General features: G+C 43.0%; 1 protein-coding gene across 1 annotated transcript in view; it reads left to right on the top strand.

Moving 5' to 3' along the window:
• Positions 1 to 22130, top strand: part of LOC129706564 (receptor-type tyrosine-protein phosphatase R-like) — a 187987-nt gene that overhangs the window by 126604 nt on the left and 39253 nt on the right. Inside the window, exons 8-10 of the mRNA XM_055650926.1 lie at positions 8129 to 8211; positions 9179 to 9316; positions 21696 to 21806. Coding sequence (XP_055506901.1) covers positions 8129 to 8211; positions 9179 to 9316; positions 21696 to 21806 — 332 coding nt within the window. The remainder of the gene's footprint in view (positions 1 to 8128; positions 8212 to 9178; positions 9317 to 21695; positions 21807 to 22130) is intronic.

The following is a 22130-nucleotide window of genomic DNA, read 5'->3' as shown; positions in this document are numbered from 1 at the left end:
TCTCCAATTTCAGGTACCCTGTATCCCCTCTGTTTCTTTGTCTCTCCTCCTATTTACTCTTTTCCTCTCTCACACCTCCTTCTTCCCACCTTACCCTCCAGTTCTCTATAACACTGTTTCCTTTACCCCCCCCTTTCCCCATACTCTTCTCCCACAGGATTCCCTTCTCTCACTACTGCTCACCCCTCCCCTCCCTCTCTTGTTGATCACATCTGCTACCACCCCTCATTCAGTTCAATTCTTCACCCTCCTTCCTTATCACATTCCAGTATCTAAAGCCTTTTACTCTCCGCTTTTTTTTTACCTTACTTTAGAGATACAGCAGGAAAACATAGTCTAACACTATCCTACATACTAAAGGACAATTCTACAATTTACCAAGGCCAATTAACCCACAAACCTTGATGTCTTCGGGGTGAGGGAGGAAACCAGAGCACCTGGAGAGAACCCACGCAGTCACAGAGAGAACATACAAACTCCGTACAGACAGCCCCCTTAGTCTGGATCAAACCCGGGTCTCCAGCGCTGTAAGGCAGCAACTCTACTGCTGCGCCACCGTGCGGCCACTTGTCACCTTCCACCATCGGTTGCTATGCCCACCCTTCCATTCCCTACCTGGCTGTTATCGCCCAGTCATCCCCTCCTTACCTGTATCCACCTATCATTTACTAGCCCCACCCCTGGTTCCTACCCTTCTACTCTTTCAGTCTACATGAAGAGTCTAAAATTGGTGACTGTCCATTACACTCCATAGATGCTGCCTGACCCGCACAGTTCCTCCGGCAAGCCATTTAGCAGATAAAATAAATCATGCTGTTTTTAAATGCACGTGAAAAATGTGCATAAATGTCATGCAATCAGAGCAGCAAAAAGCTTCTCCCATGGGACAATGGTTAAGCCAGCAATATTATTTCAGTTGTGAAATGATTAAGATTGGAATTCTTGCATCTGAGAGTTTGTGATTCATTCTTTCTGCACATTTATTCTTAAGTACAAGAAAGGCCATTTTTTGGTTGTAGTAGGGACTAGACTTGAATCGCAACTGTTTAGTATTATATATTAATCATCTTGGCATTATGCAACCAAAAGACAAATCAAGGGTGGAGTATTGTCAAAACCTCATACCAATGGGATGAATGTGGAAATTAAAATCACTCCCATCACTTTAAAGGAACTGGGATGCTTCCTGTTCTCTTGTTATTAAGATGCTGGCCACCAGAGATTAAAATTTGGGTCAGCATAAAGACACGACTGTAGATAGCAATTAACAGGTTTGGATCAAGGTCAATACGTGCTGCATTTTTTTCCATCTTGCTAGACACATCAAGGGATAAACTGAAGATTGTTTTACTTAAAGCGGGGCTATTACATATTCAAAGCGGTGATATTACGTGCCATTACTTAATTGAACTTCTTCCTCAATATCTTGGCACAGAGATTGTTAACTGCACATTATCAAACTCCTTTTTGATTGTTATATTTCCCACGAAAAAAGAGGAAATCAAGTAAGCGATAAGTATACAACAAAAGAGTTCCTCTAACATAAGCCCTGCAATTTGCTTTTAATTTTTTTCTCATTAATGGAATCTTTCCATATTGTTGTTCCAAAACTTGATTAAAAGTGAGTGATTGTCCGTATATCAAAGGAAAGTGGTGGGCTTTGTTGTAAAGAATCTATCTTGAGACAAATTACGAATGTGAGTGCCATGGGATACTGTTCATTGGTGCCTGCTACACAATTCATAAGAAGGAATCAAGGGATAGAACTTCCTTTCATTGGAGAGATATCACACTCGGAGCTGACCCATGTAATATGGACATTCTACTTTTGTGTCAGCCTCAGTCATGTTGCTGCCCAAGTCTACAAGGTTTGAGCTAGCTCCACTCACAAGACACCGTTTTAGAGGAGCATCGTGGCGCAGCGGTAGAGTTGCTACCTTACTGCCCCAGAGACCCGTGTTCAATCCTTATTATGGGTGCTGTTTGGACAGCGTATGTACATTCTCTCCGTGACCTGCGTGGGTTTTCTCCAGGAGCCCCAGTTTCATCCCGCACTCCAAACGCATACATGTTTGTAGGCTAATTGACTTGATAAAAATGGTAAATTGTCCCTATTGTGTAGGATAGTGTTCGTGTGCGGGTATCGCTGGACAGTGCGGACTCGATGGGCCGAAGGGCCTGTTTCTGTGCTGTATCTCTAAACTAAACTAAACTGAAGCTGAAAAAGACTTTGACACCATCTACAGACACAAAGTGCTGGAGTATCTCAGCAGGTCAGGCAGCATCTCTGGAGGAAAAGTGATGTTTTGGTTCAGGTCCCTTGTTCAGACCTGAAACGTCATCCATCCATTTTCTCCAGAGATGCTGCCCGACCCGTTGACTTACTGCAGCACTTTGTGTCCATCTTTGGTATAAACCAGCATCTGCAGTTTCTACATTTTGACAACCAGCTCTGTCTGCCATGAGCTTGTCAAATTGTCAATGACTTTGAATGCACTTGAACAACCTTGACATCCAGAAATATTAATAACAAATATTTTAATCAATGAAATAATTAAATATTTTGTTTTGAAAAACTATAATTAAAACACTTTCAACCAACATTTAAGCAAATCATTTTAATTAAAAAAAAATCAAATTACATATTTACCTTTCTCCCCCATTATGGAAATGAATAGGTGACTATTTCTGTCCCAGGATTAAATAGCACTGTAAATTAGTTCATCTAGTAGATCACTCATTGCAACATGCTGTGGAACTGCAATGATTAGAAACATAGAAACATAGAAAATAGGTGCAGGAGTAGGCCATTCGGCCCTTCGAGCCTGCACCGCCATTCAATATGATCATGGCTGAGTATCCTGTACCTGCCTTCTCTCCATACCCACTGATCCCTTTAGCCACAAGGGCCACATCTAATTCCACATCCAATATAGCCAATGAACTGGCCTCAACTACCTTCTGTGGCAGAGAATTCCACAGATTCACCACTCTCTGTGTAAAAAATGTTTTTCTCATATCGGTCCTAAAAGATTTCCCCCTTATCCTTAAACGGTGACCCCTTGTTCTGGACTTCCCCAACATCGGGAACAATCTTCCTGCATCTAGCCTGTCCAACCCCTTAAGAATTTTGTAAGTTTCTATAAGATCCCCCCTCAATCTTCTAAATTCTAGCGAGTACAAGCCGAGTCTATCCAGTCTTTCTTCATATGAAAGTCCTGCCATCCCAGGAATCAGTCTGGTGAACTTTCTCTGTACTCCCTCTATGGCAAGAATGTCTTTCCTCAGATTAGGAGACCAAAACTGTTACCAATACTCCAGGTGTGGTCTCACCAAGACCCTGTACAACTGCAGAATAACCTCCCTGCTCCTATACTCAAATCCTTTTGCTATGAATGCTAACATACCATTCACTTTTTTCACTGCCTGCTGCACTTGCATGCCTACTTTCAATGACTGGTGTACCATGACACCCAGATCTCGTTGCATCTCCCCTTTTCCTAATCGGCCACCATTCAGATAATAGTCTACTTTCCTGTTTTTGCTACCAAAGTGGATAACCTCACACTTATTCATGAATTGCATGGGGATTATAATCTTTGAGCATGGTGTGGAATGACTGGATGATAATTGCCAGCAAGTTTAGGATTTCCACATTGTCCTTTTTATAAGAATACCACTGATCTAATAACTTGACTCTTTATTTTTGCTCTTAATTTAACTTAGTGGATTTTATGAAATTGGCAAAGGGTCTTCCTATAAAATACAATCTTGCTGCATTGTGCATTTTGTTTGACAATATCTTCAATCAGGCTTACATTCTTTCAAAAGAATGAAGGTTAGATCAGTCTTCAGATCCTGAAGTCTGTCTTACTTTTGACGGTGAACTTACGTGAAAAATCCATGTGCAAGCATGCATTGCACGTTTAAAATTCAGGGGTATGTTCTGAGACCAAGAGATGGTGCACAGGATTTCTCCTGCTATCCAGCTCCCTTTCACTCACCACTTCCCCATCCCCCTCTATTGCAAAGTGAATTTCTGTATGTTCCAACACAATGTATTTCATAAATAACTGTATAAAGTGAATGCTTTATACAAAATGAATATTTTTTCCTTGGCTACCACAGAAGAATGGGAATGCAATTGTGCAAGAAGATGAAATGTGGCAATTCATTTATAATAATGGCTAAATAAGTAACATTCAATAATTTGACAATGAATATATAGAAAAGGCACCACTGTGAAGTCATGGGGCCAAATGCTAAACACTATAACTGCATTGTTCAAAACATGCCCAGAGCATTGGAAAGCAAACTGTTTTAATCTTTCTGTTAAAGAAGGGATGAATTGGATATGTGGATGTGGCATGTTGACATCATAGATATGATTCCAAAAGCCAAATTTTCGAATATAATGAAAGCTCATTTAAAATGTCATAGGTTTAGAGTGGCACGGTGACACAGCGTATTCTTGAAAATGAAATGTGGGGTAGATAGTAGATGAGAGCAAGAATAGATGAGGGGCTGAATGAGAAATGTGAGAGAGGAGAAAGTGAGGAAAAACATTGTAACTGCATCCAGCTGCAGACTTTCTAGTTAGGTCCAGTAACATAGGTGGCACAGTAGCGCAGCGGTAGAGTTGCTGCCTTACTGTACCAGAGGCCCTGGGCTTGATGCTGACCACAGGTGCTGTCTGTACGGAGTTTGTACATTCTCCCCTGATCTGCGCGGGGTTTTTTTTGGGATCTCCAGTTTTCTCCCACACTTCAAAGACACACAGGTATGTAAATTAATTGGTATAATTGTAACTTATCCCTAGTGTGTGTAGGATAATGTTAGTGTGCGGGGATTGCTTGACGGCGTGGACTCGGTGGGCTGAAGGGCCTCTTTCCATCCTGTATCTCTAAACTAAACTAAACTAAAGTAAATTCTGGTGTGATTACTCCCAGTAACACATGTATGGTGGAGACTTGATTAAAGGTTCATTGTTTTCACATGCCCAGGATTCCCATACCTCAAGATACTTTCACAAGAACGAGATGCTTCATTCTCAGTGTTGTGACAGTGATCATGAATAACAGACGGTAGAACAGAGAATAACTCAATGCACAATTGAATGAATGAATACGTTTATTGTCATTGCACGATACTGTGCAACGAAATTCCATTGCATCTCCTCTGGTTAAAAAATACAAACACGACAACCATTGACACATATGTACACTTATTAGTAAAATAATAAATAAGTATTTAAAAAGAATTTGGCGGCATTTCTTGGAATTACATTTTGCTTCCCCAGTGTTCTCTGTTGGAATTTAGCTCTTTTATGGCACATGGGTAGAAACTATTTTTCAGTTTTCAGAGACCTGAATCGCCTCCCAGAGGGTTGCAGAGTGAAAAGGTGGTTGGCAGGGTGGGATGTGTCCTGCTTGATATTTATGGCCCGGCGCAAGCATCGGGCCTTGTATATGTCATCCAAGGAGGGCAGTTGAGCGTTTGTAATGCTCTGTGCAGTTTTTATAACTCTCTGCAGCGCCCTCCTCTCAGCCACAGTACAGCTAGCAAACCACACCAGGATTCCATAGGAGAGGATACTCTCCACGGCGCATCGGTAGAAGGACACCAGCAGCGGCTGTGAGACGTTTGCTCTCCGCAGAGACCTCAGGACTACAGTTTGACTACAGTTATTAATGATGCACCCGCAATTCCTGCAGCAATTATTCTCCACAACCAACTATGTATAACATTGTAGCTGCTGTTCAACATATAGATTATCCCATATGAGAGAAAATCCATCTAGCGTACAATAATGGATCAATATACTGCTTCAGACACATTTCATACCCCTCTCGATTCCTGTATTGGAGGGAATCCTTTAAACTAAATTCCCTACACGATTTTTACTTTAGCTTTAAGCATTTTCCAAAAAAACATGAGGGGTGGGGGAGCAGCTTCTGTTTCCCTTTCACTACTGGAATATGTTGATATGAATCTGTGGGGCTCTCACTCATCCTCATGGGTGTAACTAGATGATGGGCTGCTCCAGACTGGCGGCTACAACAAGAGTCACTCCCACACGATTGATGGAAATTTAAAATTGTGCATTTTGCATTAGTATGATCTCAGGAATCAGTAAGGGTATTTCCAACATTGAGTACCATTTTTGAAAAATGTTTTAAAAATCTGAAACTTTATAAAATGGTATGCCTTTGTCATTGACAACAATATAGGCGTAACTGAATGTGAACAAAGGCTACCATTTTTACAAATATTCATGCTTTTGTGCACAGGAATTGATCACATATTATTACCTTCGCCAAATTGATGCAATGTGTTTAGTATTCAGCCATTGCTACATCTGTTCTCAACAAAAATGTTCTTAGTATCGTAGAATCTTGCAAAACAAAAGTAGGCCATTGTGCTCATCATAGCAATGCTAAGAAAAAATAGTGATCATTTTGTTCTGTATTGCACAATGATTATGTGAATGTGTGATGCCTGCCTAATCTCTCTTTCCAGCTCTTGACCTTCTAAGTATAGCAGGTTTATATCTGAGTATCTTTAAATGCAATGAATGTTCCTGCTTCCATTACTCTAATGGGCAAACTGTTCAAAAATCCAACCATCATCTCAACACTCTTCGAATTGATTTTTGCCCCATAATTATCAACCTGTCTGCTAATGGATATAGGTACTTGTTATACTTTGTATCTTGGCATTTTGTAATTTTATATACCTTCATTAAATCAACCCCAAAATGCTCATTTTGAATTGTGAAACAAGATCAGCCTTGGAAGGTTAGATTTATACGCAGACAGAATGGATTCAGGGAACTTTCTAAGAGTGGCCGAAATTGAAAGTAAATATGTATACAATAAATAAATACGACAATGCAAAAAAAAACTAAGCAGGAAATCAATTACATTGATGTGGACAGACTGCATGTCTTATATAAATATCTTTCTGAAAGGTAGTAGAAACACATTTAACTTCTTGTTGATGAGTAGAAAATATAAATGGGAAATAGACAGCACTCGCAGTCAGCCCATCTAAATGCAACTGATTTACTGATTGATATTTAGTTTGCATCGTTGCATTTGTTCTATCAGAACACATATTTGTTTTTATTTTGACTACTGAACAAACCTTTGAAAGAGTCAGCAGAATAAATCGCCCCCCTCCCAACCAACGTGAGTGGAGATGGAATTAGTGGGAACTTCCTGGTCATAAGAGGGAGAATAAATGACAGTGGATCAAGTGGGGAAAATGGGATTGATTGAAACGCACTGTGGACCAGCACAGACTCAGTGGCCTGAATGACCTTGTTTTTATGCTGTCAGGAAAAATGAGAAATATGAAATATGAGGTCAGGCAGCATCCATGGGAAAAGTGTTAAAGTTTCAGAACTAAAACCCTTCATTGGATCAAAGAAACCTGATTTTCAAGTTCATTTATCCGTTTAGTTTAGTTTAGTTTAGTTTAGTTTAGACATACATCGTGGAAACAGGCCCTTCAGCCCATCGAGCCCATGATCCCGGTACACTAACATTATCCTACACACTGACAATTTACAATATTACCGTGGCCAATTAACGAACAAACCTGCACATCTTAGGAGTGTGGGAGCAATCCGGAGCATCCAGAAAAAACCCACATAGTCACGGGGAGAACATACAAACTCCTTACAGACAACACCTGTAGTCAGAATCAAACCTGGGTCTCTGGCATTGTAAGGCAGCATCTCTACCACTGCGCCATCATGCAGCCTAATCCCACTTGCCTGCTTCTCCTTCTATGCCTAGTTTATTTAAGTGCCTGTCTTAATGACGCTTGAACATAGTGGTTATATCTGACTCCACCAACTTCTCTGGCAGTTAGTTCCAGATGTCAACCTCCCTGTGTAAAAAAACCTCGTACCCTTTTAAACTTCCTGCCCCATCCGCAACTCTATCACTTGCACCACCGTGCCGCACACTAATTGGAACAACAAATCTTGATTTTCAAGTGGATAATATAATCTTGTAACAAGAGAATTATGATCCATTAATTGGTTTTATAACCTGAGTTTACACTTAATTAAAATAATGTCAAATCATTGTTCTCTTTTATTTTGAACATCCCATTTTAGATCCACACAGCAGAGTGTGCCTGATACCAAAGACTCAAGAGGAGCCCATTAGCAGTACCTACATTAATGCCAACTACATCCGGGTGAGTTAGTGAATCGGAGTGGATCATGTTAATATATTTGCATGGCAAAATTGGAGTTTAGAGTTATTCGAGACACGTGATACAGTGAGAAGATTTTGTTTATGTGTTGTCTAATCATATCAGATGATACCAGAATGCAGAATATCGCTTCTAGATTAGAACAGAAAAAGTCCATTGAAGTAGGTTTGGAAAATCAGGACTGTATTCCTGTTGATGGAAGGACTGTTCAGAAGTCTGATAACAGCGGGGAAGAAGCTGTTGCTGAGTCTGATGCATCTTCTGCCCGATGGGAGCAGGGAGAAGAAGGAATGACCGGGGTGGGAAAGGTCCTTGATTATGTCGGCTGTTTTCCCAAGGCACCGTGAAGTGTCGACGGAGCCAATGGTGGGGAGTCTGGTCTGCGCTTATGGAACATTTGGGCGGCGTGTACAGTCCTTGGATCTATTTGGGTAACCTGCAAAACGCAAGAAATTGACAAATAGTTCAATTGACATACCTTGTGCAGAAATGTTACATTCAAGTATTTTCTAGTGTGAATTCCCTGCAGAGCTTGCAATGGCCTCAACATTACCAGTCTGACTGCAAGGAGGGGGATTGAGTTCTTCAGAATAGCATATGCAGCTGACAGGAAGGTGAAGGGAACTGAATCTTTTTTCCATTTCTTCATTAACTTTCTGATTTAGATTTTTTTTCCCACTGTTTAAATTAAGCATATTAAGCTGCGTTTTTACGGTTATGTTTTGCTTCCTTCAATACGGGCACTTTCTCACATTATTCTCACTTCGAGTTTCAATCGGATAATAGCCCAGGACAAAAATGAGTGAATTGCTTGGTACAGTATGTGAAGACTTGCTACCTATGCTCATAGAGAAGAAGCAGTTCAAGAATAGGTAGACAATGCACGTTACCTTGAATAGCTACAACGCTCATTTGGAATTATAATCTGGTGTTTCCATCTGTTCACCAGGGTTATGGTGGCCAACAGAAGGCCTATATTGCAACCCAGGGGCCTATGATCAATACAGTGAATGACTTCTGGCGGATGGTTTGGCAAGAGGATTGCCCTGTGATTGTCATGATAACCAAACTGAAAGAAAAAAATGAGGTGAGATTCCAACATTGCAGCATTTGTGTTACTCAATCGTTACGAACATTGGAAGTTGCAGTAACTTGATGGAATGGTTTTCAATTTTCTCCTAGAAAAAACAGAATTCTATTTTATCCGAGGATAATGAAAATGAAAAATTGAATTTAATCATTTATTGTCAGATGTGACAAGTCACGGTGAAATTCTTTGCATTCATGCCCAAAGTATGCAAGCAGCCACCATATAATGGATGCTGACAAAGTTACCAAGTACCCCGTGTCAGGTCTTCCTTTGTTCTCCCCCACGGCGGTCCCCCCCACACCAGGTCCTCCATTGTCCCCAGCGGCATGTCCTACGACTCCCACGTGGCCCATCCTCAACCGCCAAACGATCGACTTCGACGACGGCCGCATAAGACACAAAGTTCTGCATAAAAAGTCCCACAAATAACTTTGAGATTACTGACCAGATGACCTGTACAAGGGATGCTAAGAGTCGGCTAGAAATACTCTCTGCTCCTCTTGAAATAACTGCAGTGGGAGATGTTGCACCACCAAAGCTTACAGGGTCTTCAAAATCGATACTGCACCAGAGAAGATTGTTAAAGATGCAGGAAGCCATCGACTGCTGGAAAGTGGGCAACGGGATTTAAACCATTCGCGTGTGAGGTCATGTGCTTTGGGTGGTCAAATTCTGGTAGGATATCCAGAGTAGATGGCATTGACTGTAGGACAGTTAATATACAGAGACCATGTCAACAGCTCCCTGAAGGTAGCAACATAGTGAAAGGAATTGTGAGAAAAAGCATTGGGTATGCTTGCCTTCATTTGCTGAGACAATGAGTATAAGAGTTGGAATGTAATGCTACAGTTATATAAAGCACTGGTGAGACATTATGTAGAGTATTATGTACAGTCTAGGTCGCCACACTGCAGGAAGGATGAGGTTGCAATAGAGAATGTGCAGAAGAGGTTCACTAGATATTCCCTGGAATGGAGGGATGTAGTTAAAAGGAAATATTGGATAGCTTGGTCTTATTTTCACTGGAATACAAGAGGCTGAGGGATGGATGACCTTTGAGAGTTTATGATACTATGAGGAGCATAGCTAGGATGGAGAGTCTGAATCTTGTATCCAGGACATGGGAGTTTAGAATTAAAGGGGTTTGAGGTGAGAAAGGGTAAAATCAGATTTGAGGGGTACTATTTTCACACAGAGGGCGGTCAACATTTGCAATGAGCTAGCAGAGGAGGTGCCTGTGGCAGATGCTAATAGAATATTTACAAAGCATTTGAACAGGTACATAGATAGGAAGGCTGTAGAGGGATATATGCCTAACTTGGGCAAATGGACTGTGTGGGGTCCATTTACAGGTGCACAACCTTTTATCCGACAGCCTTGGGACCAGACACTTTTCGTAATTTGGAATTTGTCGGTCCTCGGAATGGAAATTTTTTAGCGTAGATTTTAATGGCTGGCTCGGTGGTAGAGTGCCCGGCTCATATCCGCAAGGTAGCGAGTTTGCGCCTTGATCCCGGCAGTTCCTCAGTCGCGAGTTTCAGTCTTCAATGGAGTTTTTTCTTGCAGAATAAATGTCTGTATGAAATGCAGTGTGTTGAATGAATTCCTGAATTTGTAAATGTGACTGCAGCATTGAATAACCTCTCGCACTCATGTCACCCTAGCGGGGCTACATGCCCTAAGGCGGCTTAAGGCGACATTTTCACACTCTTATATCCGTGTGCCGCAGAGGCGCCAAAAATGTCTGGTTTCTTCCAGGTAGGCGATATACCCTCCCGGGCAATATACCCTCCACTTCTCTTTTATGAAGGGGATTTAGTTCCCCTTTCTTCCAGGACCGACCCGAGGTTCCGCTGTCACCTCTGTGGGCCACCCTCGGTGAACGCTCACTCAACTTTGTCTTGGGATTCCTACTCTCCCGCGCAATGTACCCTCACCTCTTTTATGAATGGGGATTTAGTTCCCCTTTCGTCGAGGACCGACTGGAGGTTCCGCTGTCACCTCTGCGGGCCGCCCTCGGTGAACGTCCTGTCTCCCTGTCCCTGGGATTATAGGGGGCGATCAAACAGCACAATACCCCCCTCCCCCCCCAACTCCAGAGGAATCCGCTCCCCGATGGGCCGCTACGGCGACAAGTGGCAGTTCGCCCACAGCCCGAGCTGCGCCCCCCCAAGAACAAGACGCACCTTGCACACCAGCAGCAGCTGCCCCTCTGGAGTTGGAACGGGGCTGGGCTGGAGTTGCTGATCTGGGATCTCCGTGCTTGCAGTGGGCCTGGGGGTCGGTGTCCCGATGAGAGGGCGCAGCTCGGGCTGTGGGCGAACTGCCACTTGTCGCCGTAGCGGCCCATCGGGGAGCGGCTTCTGGTGGTCCTGATTTCTCCCGCTAGTTTGCAGTTTTCCTCTGGAGTTGGAACGGGGCTGGGCTGCTGCTGGCTGTGGGTCTCTGGGATCTCCGTGCTTGCAGTGGGCCTGGGGGTCGGTGTCCCGTTGGTCCTGACGTCTCCGGTGACTGGCATTGCCGACGTGAAGACAGTGCAAAGCCCCCGCGCCGGTGCAATGAGCGGGGAGCTGAAGAGGGGAGGGAAGGGGTCACACACATGGCCGGGAAGCAGAGGGGTGTAGATGGGGTGAAACTGAAGGGAGCGACAATCTGCTGCTCCCTGCCCGCTGAGTTAAAAAATTCCCACGCAAGACTCACGATACACTGTGTATCGTGTCTACCGTGGGAACTTTTAAACTCAGCGGGCAGACAGCAGCATATTGTCAATTATTAACCCTCCCGCGCAATATACCCTCACCTTCTCTTTTATGAATGGGGATTTAGTTCCCCTTTCTTCGAGGACCGACCGGAGGTTCCGCTGTCACCTCTGCGGGCCGCCCTCGGTGAACGTTTTCAAGGACCTTTTTTCAAGGACTGAAAAAATGTTGCTATTCGGAGGTTTTCGTCATTTGGATCTTCGGATAAAAGGTTGTGCACCTGTATATGCTGTGCCTTTCTATAATTCTATAATTGCTAACTATGTGTTAAAGGACTGTAGGGGAATGTGAAGTCCGATCCTTCTGACTATCAGCATTCAGAGTCTCATCGTTAACAAAACAAATTCAGCTTAGTTTGTGCGAGCAGATCAAAAAGAATAACTGTCACATATTTATAGACCATTGATAGAAAAGTGTTCAACAATTTTGTGTGCCTTTTTCAAAAATAATCCAAGTGCTCGCTTTCACTCACGGAAGGGGGAGGGGGTTATGGAATTATTTTTACGTGGTCACTTGCTTCAGTCGGAGTTGTTTTGTGCTAGCCTGGTGTTCTGCAGATTGAATTCTGCAGGAGCAAAATGGAAAGGACACACGGAGCTGGTGTTTGAAGTAACAGGTGATTTATTAAATGGTGCACACCAGGAGGCCAGTCAAAGCTGATCTCCCAAGTGCAACTTTGCTACAGTTTTTATATTCTCAGATGACAAGATTACACAGAAACTTGATTAGCAGTAAAATGCGATTACAGATTGGAGCATTCAGAAAGACTTAAGGGCCTTCACGAATTATTCACGAATTCTCCCAAGTTTTTCCCTTGATTCAAACTCGCAGAATGTTTGTAATGAGTTCGTAGATATGTATTAATGGCTCATTATGCTAGCCGTAGGTACTCGTGGCATCAGGTATGTCGGGACATTTTTTCCAGCCCAATAAAAAATGTCCACGAGTAAACAAATGGTCGGGACGAAAGAAATTGCAACTTTTTACTCGTAAGGAGGGCATCGAAATAGTCGTGGGAATTTGTAGACATACTCGTAGGAGTTTGTAGGAGTTCGTGAACAAAGTCGTGGAAGGTCGTAGGAGTTCGTAGATTACCATAATCTTGATTTTTTTTTTAGGTCCTTTAAACTCGGCAGAGGTTTTGAATTAAGTCGTGAAAGTGGGACAGGCCCTTAAATTTGGTAACAAATCTAAGATGATTATCCACAAGTCTAACTTCATCGACAGAAGATCCATTTTTCGGTTGCTATGATGGGTGTACGCTATAACATGATCAATTAAGTTCTTGAAACTTAGGTGCCTTCACTGCTGCATTCCATGTCTCTATTTTCAGGCTTTGTCTGCAGTTCCCCGCCACCACATGAGCACAATCCACATCCCTATTTACTAGTTATTAACCCTCACTATTCCTTCTCCTACAACAAATTTGTTTGCTACAATGTTCGGAAGAACACCACACCCTAAGAAGAAACAGGGATGGAAAAGCAGATAATAAGTTCAAACGTTAGAAGGATCAAATGTAGGACATGTATTGAAAGACTCAGAAGAGTGGCCAATAATGGGTTTTATTGGCTCTTGATCAAGATTACGCAACAGTTTCCATGTCAAAATGATAAGTTGCTGATGAGCTTTTGGAATGTCTAAAACAAGGAGTGATCTGCAATGGCTTTACAGCAAGTGGGAAAATTTGTTCCTGACTAATAGTTCTCCAGTGAAATACTGTAACATTGCATTGGGGAGACACCTTTAGCACAGAAAACAACCAACGCCATTCACATGGATGCAAGCTGAAACATAAGTTGAGACCAAAAATATGAACTTTAGAGTTTACTAAACCAAGTGGGACCCATTGGGTCCCGTTTCCACAAGGCGCGGTTGTGGAGGGGGGGGGGGGGGGGGGGGGCCTGCGACGGCACACACACACTAATGGGGGGAAGAGAGGGGGGCAGGGGGGGAGAGGGGGAGGGGAGAGGGGGGGGGAAGGGAGGGAGAGAGGGAGGGAAGGGGGGGAGGGAGGGGGGGAAAGGAGGGGGGGAAGGGGGATGCAGGAAGGAGGGGGGAGAGGGGGGAAGGGGAGGGAGGGGGAGGGGGGAGTGGGGAAGGGGGATGCGGGAAGGAAAGGGAGGAAGGGGTGAGGGAAAGGGGAGAGAGGGGGGGACGGGGGGGGAGGGGAAATCAGTTCTTAACTAGTACAGTGTTTTAAAGAACAATAAATGCAACGTTAATGTATTAAAATTTTCGAAGTTAATCCAAAACAATGAAGTTCAACAGGACTCTTATCTTTAAAGATTTGGAAGTCAGCATGAAGCTTCAATCACAAAGTGAGAATGACCATACGAGAAGGATTTGAAGAATGCTCTTGAAATACTAGCCGAGGAGCCGAAGAGCGTCGGCAGCTCGAGAGAGAGAGAGGGGAGGGGGGGAAGAAAGAAAGGGGGGAGGGGGGAAAGAAAGGGGGGGGGTCGACAGGGCGACCTTTGAACAACGGGGGGGGGGGGGGGGGGGGGGGGGGGGAGCAGGGAAGGGTGGGAGGTGACATTAGCCGCAGCGCAAGCAGAAGGCAGGCAGACAGATCCATTGTCAGGCCATGAGCAAAAACCAGGCGTTTGGATTTCAAAGTTGGATCAGATTTGTGAACATTTTTATTAATAACTCAAGAAATAAAGCACGAAATTTTCAGGTATGCCGATTTTGGACTACAGGGGGTAAATCTCTACCAGAATATGTAAACATGTTCCTGTTCGCATGTCGTTTTTTCGAGAAGATGTGAAAACACACAAACAAACAAATAAATAAACACACACACACACACACACACACACACACACACACACACACACACACACACACACACACACACACACACACACACACACACACACACACACACACACACACGCACACACACACACACACACACACACACACACACACACATCCAAGATCAGAGTTTTATAGTAATAAGGATAAAGGTGGAGGGGCTTGAGGGAAGAATTCCTGAGAATTTCACCGTCGGACGGAGGGGGGAGGGGGGTCTGCCGGGACCCCAGTACATTGGTGCGGTACCTACACCCCATTCCCGAGGAACCATGACCATTCCTGGTGGCCACCAAACGGTAAACTGAGATCAAGCTAGGATTGGGTTCATGAGTGTCACGTGTACTGAGGTACAGTGATACACATTGTTCTGCATGCTATCCAAACAGATCAGACAATACTATACATAAATACAGGTCCACCATCTATTTTCCAGCACTCTTCGTTCGAGAGCCTTGCCAGATTATCCATTTTGCTGGACCAACAGAGGTCACGGCCTTGACATGGCGAGAAGGATGAGAGGGGCCTCATTGAAACTTGCCAATTAATGAAAGGCCTGGATAGAGTGGATGTGGAGAGGATGTTTCCACTAGTGGGAGAGTCTAGAACCAGTCTGAATAAAACGATGTATCTTTAAAAAGGAGATGAGGAAGAATTTCTTCAGTCAGTGGGTGGTGAACCTGTGGATTTCATTGCCAACAAATGGCCTAATTCTGCCCCTAGAACTTATGAATTTATACCAGCCCGCAAAGTCTGCTTTGTAAGTCGGCTATGAGAACGGATTTGTCAGCTCCGGCCGGGCCGGAGTTCCAGAGTCCGGGCCACATGGGGCAAATTCGACCCGCCGATTGGTGCAGACGAGTTGATGAGGCAGAGATCAACCGCATCATCCGAACTGGGCCCCGCAGTTTCAGGAATTCAAGGATTTTAGGAGGGGCTGGACCACCAGTTGACGGTAAGTCGTTGGTGGATCTGTGCAATCAAGTCCAACTCAAGTACAATATGTAGAACATAGGGGAAGATACATAGTGCAGAATATAGTTCTCAGCATTGTATCACATCAGTTCCAGAGTCAAAGCCCAATGTCCACAATGGGGTGGAGGTGAGTTAGAGCACTTTAACTTATTGAAGGGCTGTTCAGAAGCCTGATATCGGAGGAGAAGACTGTTCCTGAGTCTGGTGGTGCGCACTTTCAAGCTTCTGTACCTTCTGCTGGACAGGAGCAAGGAGAAGAGGGAATGACCGAGATGGGACAAGTCTTTGATTATGTTGGCTGCTTTCCTGAGGCAGCGTGAAGTGGAGATGGAATCGATGAAGGGGAGTCTGGTCAGTATGACAAAGTGTTCAAGAAGGAACTGCAGATGCTGGAAGATCGAAGGTACACAAAATTGCTGGAGAAACTCAGCGGGTGCAGCAGCATCTATGGAGCGAAGGAAATAGGCGACGTTTTGGGCCGAAACCCTTCTTGTGGTCTTGGGGAAAGCTGTTGCCGAACCAAACTGTGACAGAGGCTTTCTATGGTTTTCTTTTGTACCTTTGTAAGAATAAAGGATAGGCCATTTAGAACGGAGGTGAAGAAAATCTTTTTTAGCCAGAGTTGTGAATCTGTGGAATTCTCTGCCGCAGAAGGCAGTGGAGGTCAATTCTCTGGATGCTTTCGAGAGAGTTCGATAGAGCTCTTAAAGATGGCGGAGTGAGGGGATATGGTGAGAAGGCAGGAACGGGGTACGGAATGTGGATGATCAGCCATGATCACAGTGAATGGTGGTGCTGGCTCGAAGGGCTGAATGGCCTACTCCTGCACTTATTGTCTATTGACTATTGTCTATAACCCCTAGCTGACTTGGCGTTGGCGAGAAATAAGTAGGCAATGCTGGAGACAGAGGAATGGATGTCTGTTTGGAGTGGGTGGACTTCTGTTGTTACACTGCTGGAGAAAGATGTTGCCATGCTGTAGGTTAGAAGATAAAAGGCTTTGGAGGGATTTAAATACCAGGAGGATATCAATAATATAAGAAGAAGGAACTGCAGATGCTGGTTTATACCAAAGTTAGGCACAAAATGCTGGAATGACCAAAAGAACAACAGAATGAAGAAGGCTCCCAACCTGAAACATCATCTTTCCATGTTCTCCAGGGATGCTGCCTGACCTGGAATGCTGTTACTCCAGCATTTTGAGGATGCTAATAACCTTTTTGGTGTAGAGAGCACGGTAGGTTTATGAGGTTTCTTATAAAAGATAGATGGTATTTTTCATCTTTCTCTAATTGGTTTGATGACTATTTTTCATTCATACTTGAAGCACTTTGGGACACTTCCTAATTAAAGGTTAATGCTTAAATATCAGTGGGTGTCACAGCTGTTGGTTATAATCCTGCTGTGATAAGAGCACATATTCTGCTGCTTCCAGCAGGATCTGGAGCTTTCTGTAAGTAGCAGCCCTTATTAAAATTCCCCTTCTAGTTCAATCCCCGATGTCTGCTTAGTTGGGTTGTCTAAGGAAGAGTGCAGCAGCTGGCTAGATTATTTTTGACTAGAGAGTCTGGGAACAGGGGGTGGAGGATGGGGTTAGAGTAAAGAAGATGCCATCACTGCTAGAAGAAAGCATGCATTGGGGAAGGATGTCAGTAATGCGACTGACAAAGACATATCCTGCTGACACATAGTGGAATAGGAATAGGAATGCGTTATTGTCACATGACTAGGCACAGTGAGATTATTTGCTTACACACACAATGTATACAAATAGCAGCACTTTCAGTAAAGCAATCTGAAGAGAAAGGTAAACATGAAGCAGACCTACCCTCACTCATGTAGCACTGTTTACAAAGTTATACCAATGCACGTCACACAGCATGGCCCCCCAACCTGACCATGCAGACCAAAATCCCTCATCTACCCCCCCCACCTGCCCCCCCCTCGAAACCCCCCCCCCCCCCCCCCCCCCCCACAATTAATATATTTGTTTCCCCCCAAAATATTTTTTCAAAAAATTAGATTCCACTATCTCTAATTTTATATGGGACTACAGAACACATAGAATTCAACGCTTGTTCCCCATTGTCCCCATATAGTGCACGAGATCCCTGGTGAAGAATAGACACTTGGGAGAGAAATATCCCAGCAGGAGCTATCACTTTCAGTAAAGGTGGGCAGCAATCTGAAGAGACGGTAAACATGAAGCTAGACCTTCAAGCATGCCCTCACTCATGTAGGTAGCAAAGGGGGCATTTCTTATTTAGTTTAAAAGATTCTTGTCCATTTATACCAAGCATTTAATTTCAAAAATCATTCGCAATGGATCAACTGCTTTTGAAACGTCACTCACAATCCCCCTGTGAGTCAGAGTCACACAGCATGGGAAGAGGCCCTTCTTCCCAACCTGGCCATGCAGACCAAAATCCCTCACCTACACTAGTCCCACCTGCCTGCATTTGGCCCATATCCCTCGAAACCTCTTCTATCATGTAACTGTCCAAATTTGTTTTAAACATTGTGTTACTGCCTGCCTCAACTACCTCCTCTGGCAGCTCGTTCATATACCTACCACCTTTTGCATTAAAAAATTGCCAATCAGGTTCCTATTAAATCTTTCCCCACCCTCTCACAAACCTAATTCCTCTTTTAAATAAAGTTGAAAAGAATCTGAAGTCTTGTCTCTTATTATATCCACTCTAGAGGGAGCCATATAATCAAGCCTTTTCTTTCTGTTACATTCTTTTACGCTTGCTTGAACTCCACAGACTCGAAGGAAAATGGACACCCTGTTAAACTGGTGCTGTTTCAAAGATGAATATTGCCTAAAGTACTGGGAGAATTCTAATCTGTCAAAACTAGCAGCAAGCTCCTTATATCCATTTCAGCAGGCACAGAGCTACAGCTCAAGAGGTCAGCATTAAGCCAACACTTTAATCTGCGAACTCTCCTCAGCTCTGTGTTGAACTGTCAGGTCCAGAACTGGAACCTGAATTCAGGAAAAATAAAAGATTTATTTTTCAATGTAATTTCCAGTGGTCATTGAACTGAGCTGATTCTAATGCAAGATATAGTCTTAAGTAAACAATTTTAACAATGCCCTTTAGATTGGACAGATCTAAAGAAGTTATAATTAGCTCAATAAGGCTTGGCTAACATTGTATAAGACAATAAATAGGATATGTTTTAATGAATACGTTCAGCACATTGTCCGCCCAGTTTTTGAATGTTGATAATTTAGTTGGTCGGTGATCAAGACAAATACTCTCGGGATAGCTGAAAGCTTTGGTGACCAGAGCAACTCCTTTATCACCGAGTCTCAGAAGAAGTTGATTTGCTTCATCATCTGCAGCTGACAGTGATGGATTTGCTGGTACACGAGCAATGTTAACAATGAAATCAAATTATAATCAAAGGGAGGAGCCTGAACCATTGAGTATGATTTCAAAGCTGATAAAGCAATTAGACCCTGCAATGAATATATACTGTTCACTGAATCAAATTTCAGAAGATAGACAACACTACTCGGCACTGCTAAGGTGAGAGCTATGGGAAGCATAGGACTGAAATAAAAGTGGGGATCTGTGGGTTGTTCCCAGGACATGTATAATTGTCATTTAAATGTGTTCCTTTGTATGTGCTTTAAGTCCGTGCCTTTGAATGTACAACTACTTATTGTACCATGTATTCAGTAGGTGAAGACAATGTTCCATCTGCCTTTCATTCTGCCTGTGATATGGGAAGGTTGCACCAGTTCATGCAAACTGTTTTGATATGATGCTTGTTCCTGACTGTTCCTGACAGAATATTTCATCAAACAGTGTGTATGGAAGAAATAGTTCACTCACCTCTGGCCTGTGGCATTGCTGTGTCAAGCAATCTATGTAGAAATTCATCTGGCAACGCTACACAGATTTATGTAACTCTTATTAGTTACTATTCATTTGCTTTTAATGTCAAATATGTTGTGAAAGGTATATCTGTAAGAAGGAACTGCAGATGTTGGTTTGCATCGAAGATAGACACAAAATTCTGGAGTAACTCAACGGGTCAAGCAGCATCTCTGGAGATAAGGTGACTTTTCGTGTTGCGGCCCTTCATCACTCCCCATCCAAGCTGTTGAAGGGTCGGCCCGAAATGTCACCTCTTCCTCCTCTCCAGAGATGCTGCCTGACCCGTTGATTTACTCCAACATTTTATGTCTATCTGCTATTGCATAAGGTATAGTTATCTTTTTCCTAACTGAAAGCTTTACATAATGTCTTTGTGCAGGGTTGTACATTGACTATTATTTAAAAAATGGTTTGTTTTTCTACCGCCAATACTTGAACTATTTCTCGAAGTTTCTGCGAAATTGTAAATGGTTTACCAATATAATCAGCTGTTGAAAGGGTGAAAGGGTTAAATGTGTTCTGCCAAGAAAGAATGTGTTTCCCGGACAAATAACACGGTATTATTTCTAGTATGTACCTTATTAAATGTATTAAGATCCAAGTCAAGAGAAAAATAAATATGCATTTTAACTGCTCCAACTGCAAAATATCTCAAGGCATGCCTGCTTTGACGAAGTTCTCCTCCTCTCTCCAAAGGGAGTTCTGTGAGACCCTCTCTCGTTGTTCCCCCTCTGTGATTCCTGCTGCTCCCCAACTCTCAGCCATGTTCTATCCTGGCCCTCCTCTCTCCCAGCCCCCCCCTTCCTCCCCCTCCCCCCCTCGTCCCCCCTCCCTGTAACGTATGAATCACCTAACCATGTTCTCCAGAGATGCTGCCTGACCTACTGAGTTACTCCAGCAGCGTGTGTCTTTCCTCAACATAATGTGTATATTGATTTCATCCAGTCTTGCCACTCATTGTCAGGTAGATTAGTTAAGCAGGTTTGCTTTATCATGTAGCCTGGTCAAATTAAGACAAATGTCACTCCTTAGAAGTTTTATTCTAAAAAATGCTGGTTCATGCTCATTTAAAATTTGGAAACTTTTCCCAAAGACCTACAAAGTGAAGGTCCCACCCATTTAAAGTTCCCTTTGACTAGAGACACTGTCAGAGACTGGTAATGAAGAGTCAGTTCCAGGAAGCAGAAGTTTATCAATGCTGCCAGTTGGGTAGTTGATTGTGCATGTGTGCTTATATACACTACAATATTTATTGTCATTTGGGCTTCAGTGAGGCTCAAACGAAATTCCGTTTTAAAGGAGTGCAGCTAAATATTTGCACAACAACATAGGCTACAATTTTACAATTTAATTTTGTTTTCCTCTGCTCAGTTTTCTTCTCTTAAACTTGTTTATTCAATTTAATTATGCAAGTGTTGGAACTCACCTATTGAGATGGAAACGAACTATAGGTAGGAAGCCAGCTTTAAAAGCTTAGTGCAGGAGCCTTAGTGATGAAGCGAGCAGATGCAGCACCCGCTGAGTTGAGGGGTAATCATAGAATAATTGAGTTATCCAAACAGGCAGCACAAAAACAGCCTCGTCTTAATGTTACAAACACTGAGTTCATGGAGAGGGCAGCTTTCGGTAGCTTACAAGTTCACAATCCTCTGTCCTAGCATATGTGCTGGTGCTGCCACCAACAAAATCAAACCAGTAATGTATCTGGTATTAAGAAGTGGAAATTGTTAAGAATTTGAAATAGTTTCTGTTTAATAGAATGGAATACTGAAATAAAATGATACAATACTTTCCGATTCCTTTATTATCAATATAAAACTAATGGAAAGGGACATCTGTTGAATCAATTTGTTGATGTGTTCTTCTCCTTCAGTCAACAAAGTTAGGAACACATCAAGAATGATAAAAACGTTCCATTTTTGTTTGTTCCAGAAATGTGTTTTGTATTGGCCAGAGAAGCGTGGAATATATGGCCAAGTTGAAGTTCTTGTGAACAGCATTACTGAACGTGAGCATTATGTCATCCGCGATCTTACTCTTAAGGTAAAAATGGCTGGAAACAGTTCTGGAATAACAAGTATAGAGCTCCAAGTAAAAAATAACTGCAGATGCTGGTTTATACCAAGGATAGAGACAAAATGCCGGAGTAACTCAGCAGATCATGCAGCATCACTGAATAAAATGGATAGGTGACAACTTTCTGAAGAAGAAACATGACCCAAAATATCACCTATCCATTTTCTCCAGAGATGCTGCCTGATCCACCTAGTTACTCCAGTATGTTGTGTCTATCTAATGATGGAGTTGCTGTTGGGTTGAATGAATTGAAATGATTTTTTTTGTCCTTTGCTTCTGGGAAAATATTTT

The sequence above is a fragment of the Leucoraja erinacea genome, chromosome 19 (genome assembly GCF_028641065.1).
Source record: "Leucoraja erinacea ecotype New England chromosome 19, Leri_hhj_1, whole genome shotgun sequence".
In the NCBI taxonomy this organism is placed as follows: Eukaryota; Metazoa; Chordata; class Chondrichthyes; order Rajiformes; family Rajidae; genus Leucoraja; species Leucoraja erinaceus.
Note: the sequence above shows the minus strand (reverse complement) of the source record. Positions and strands in the feature narration are given on the sequence as shown.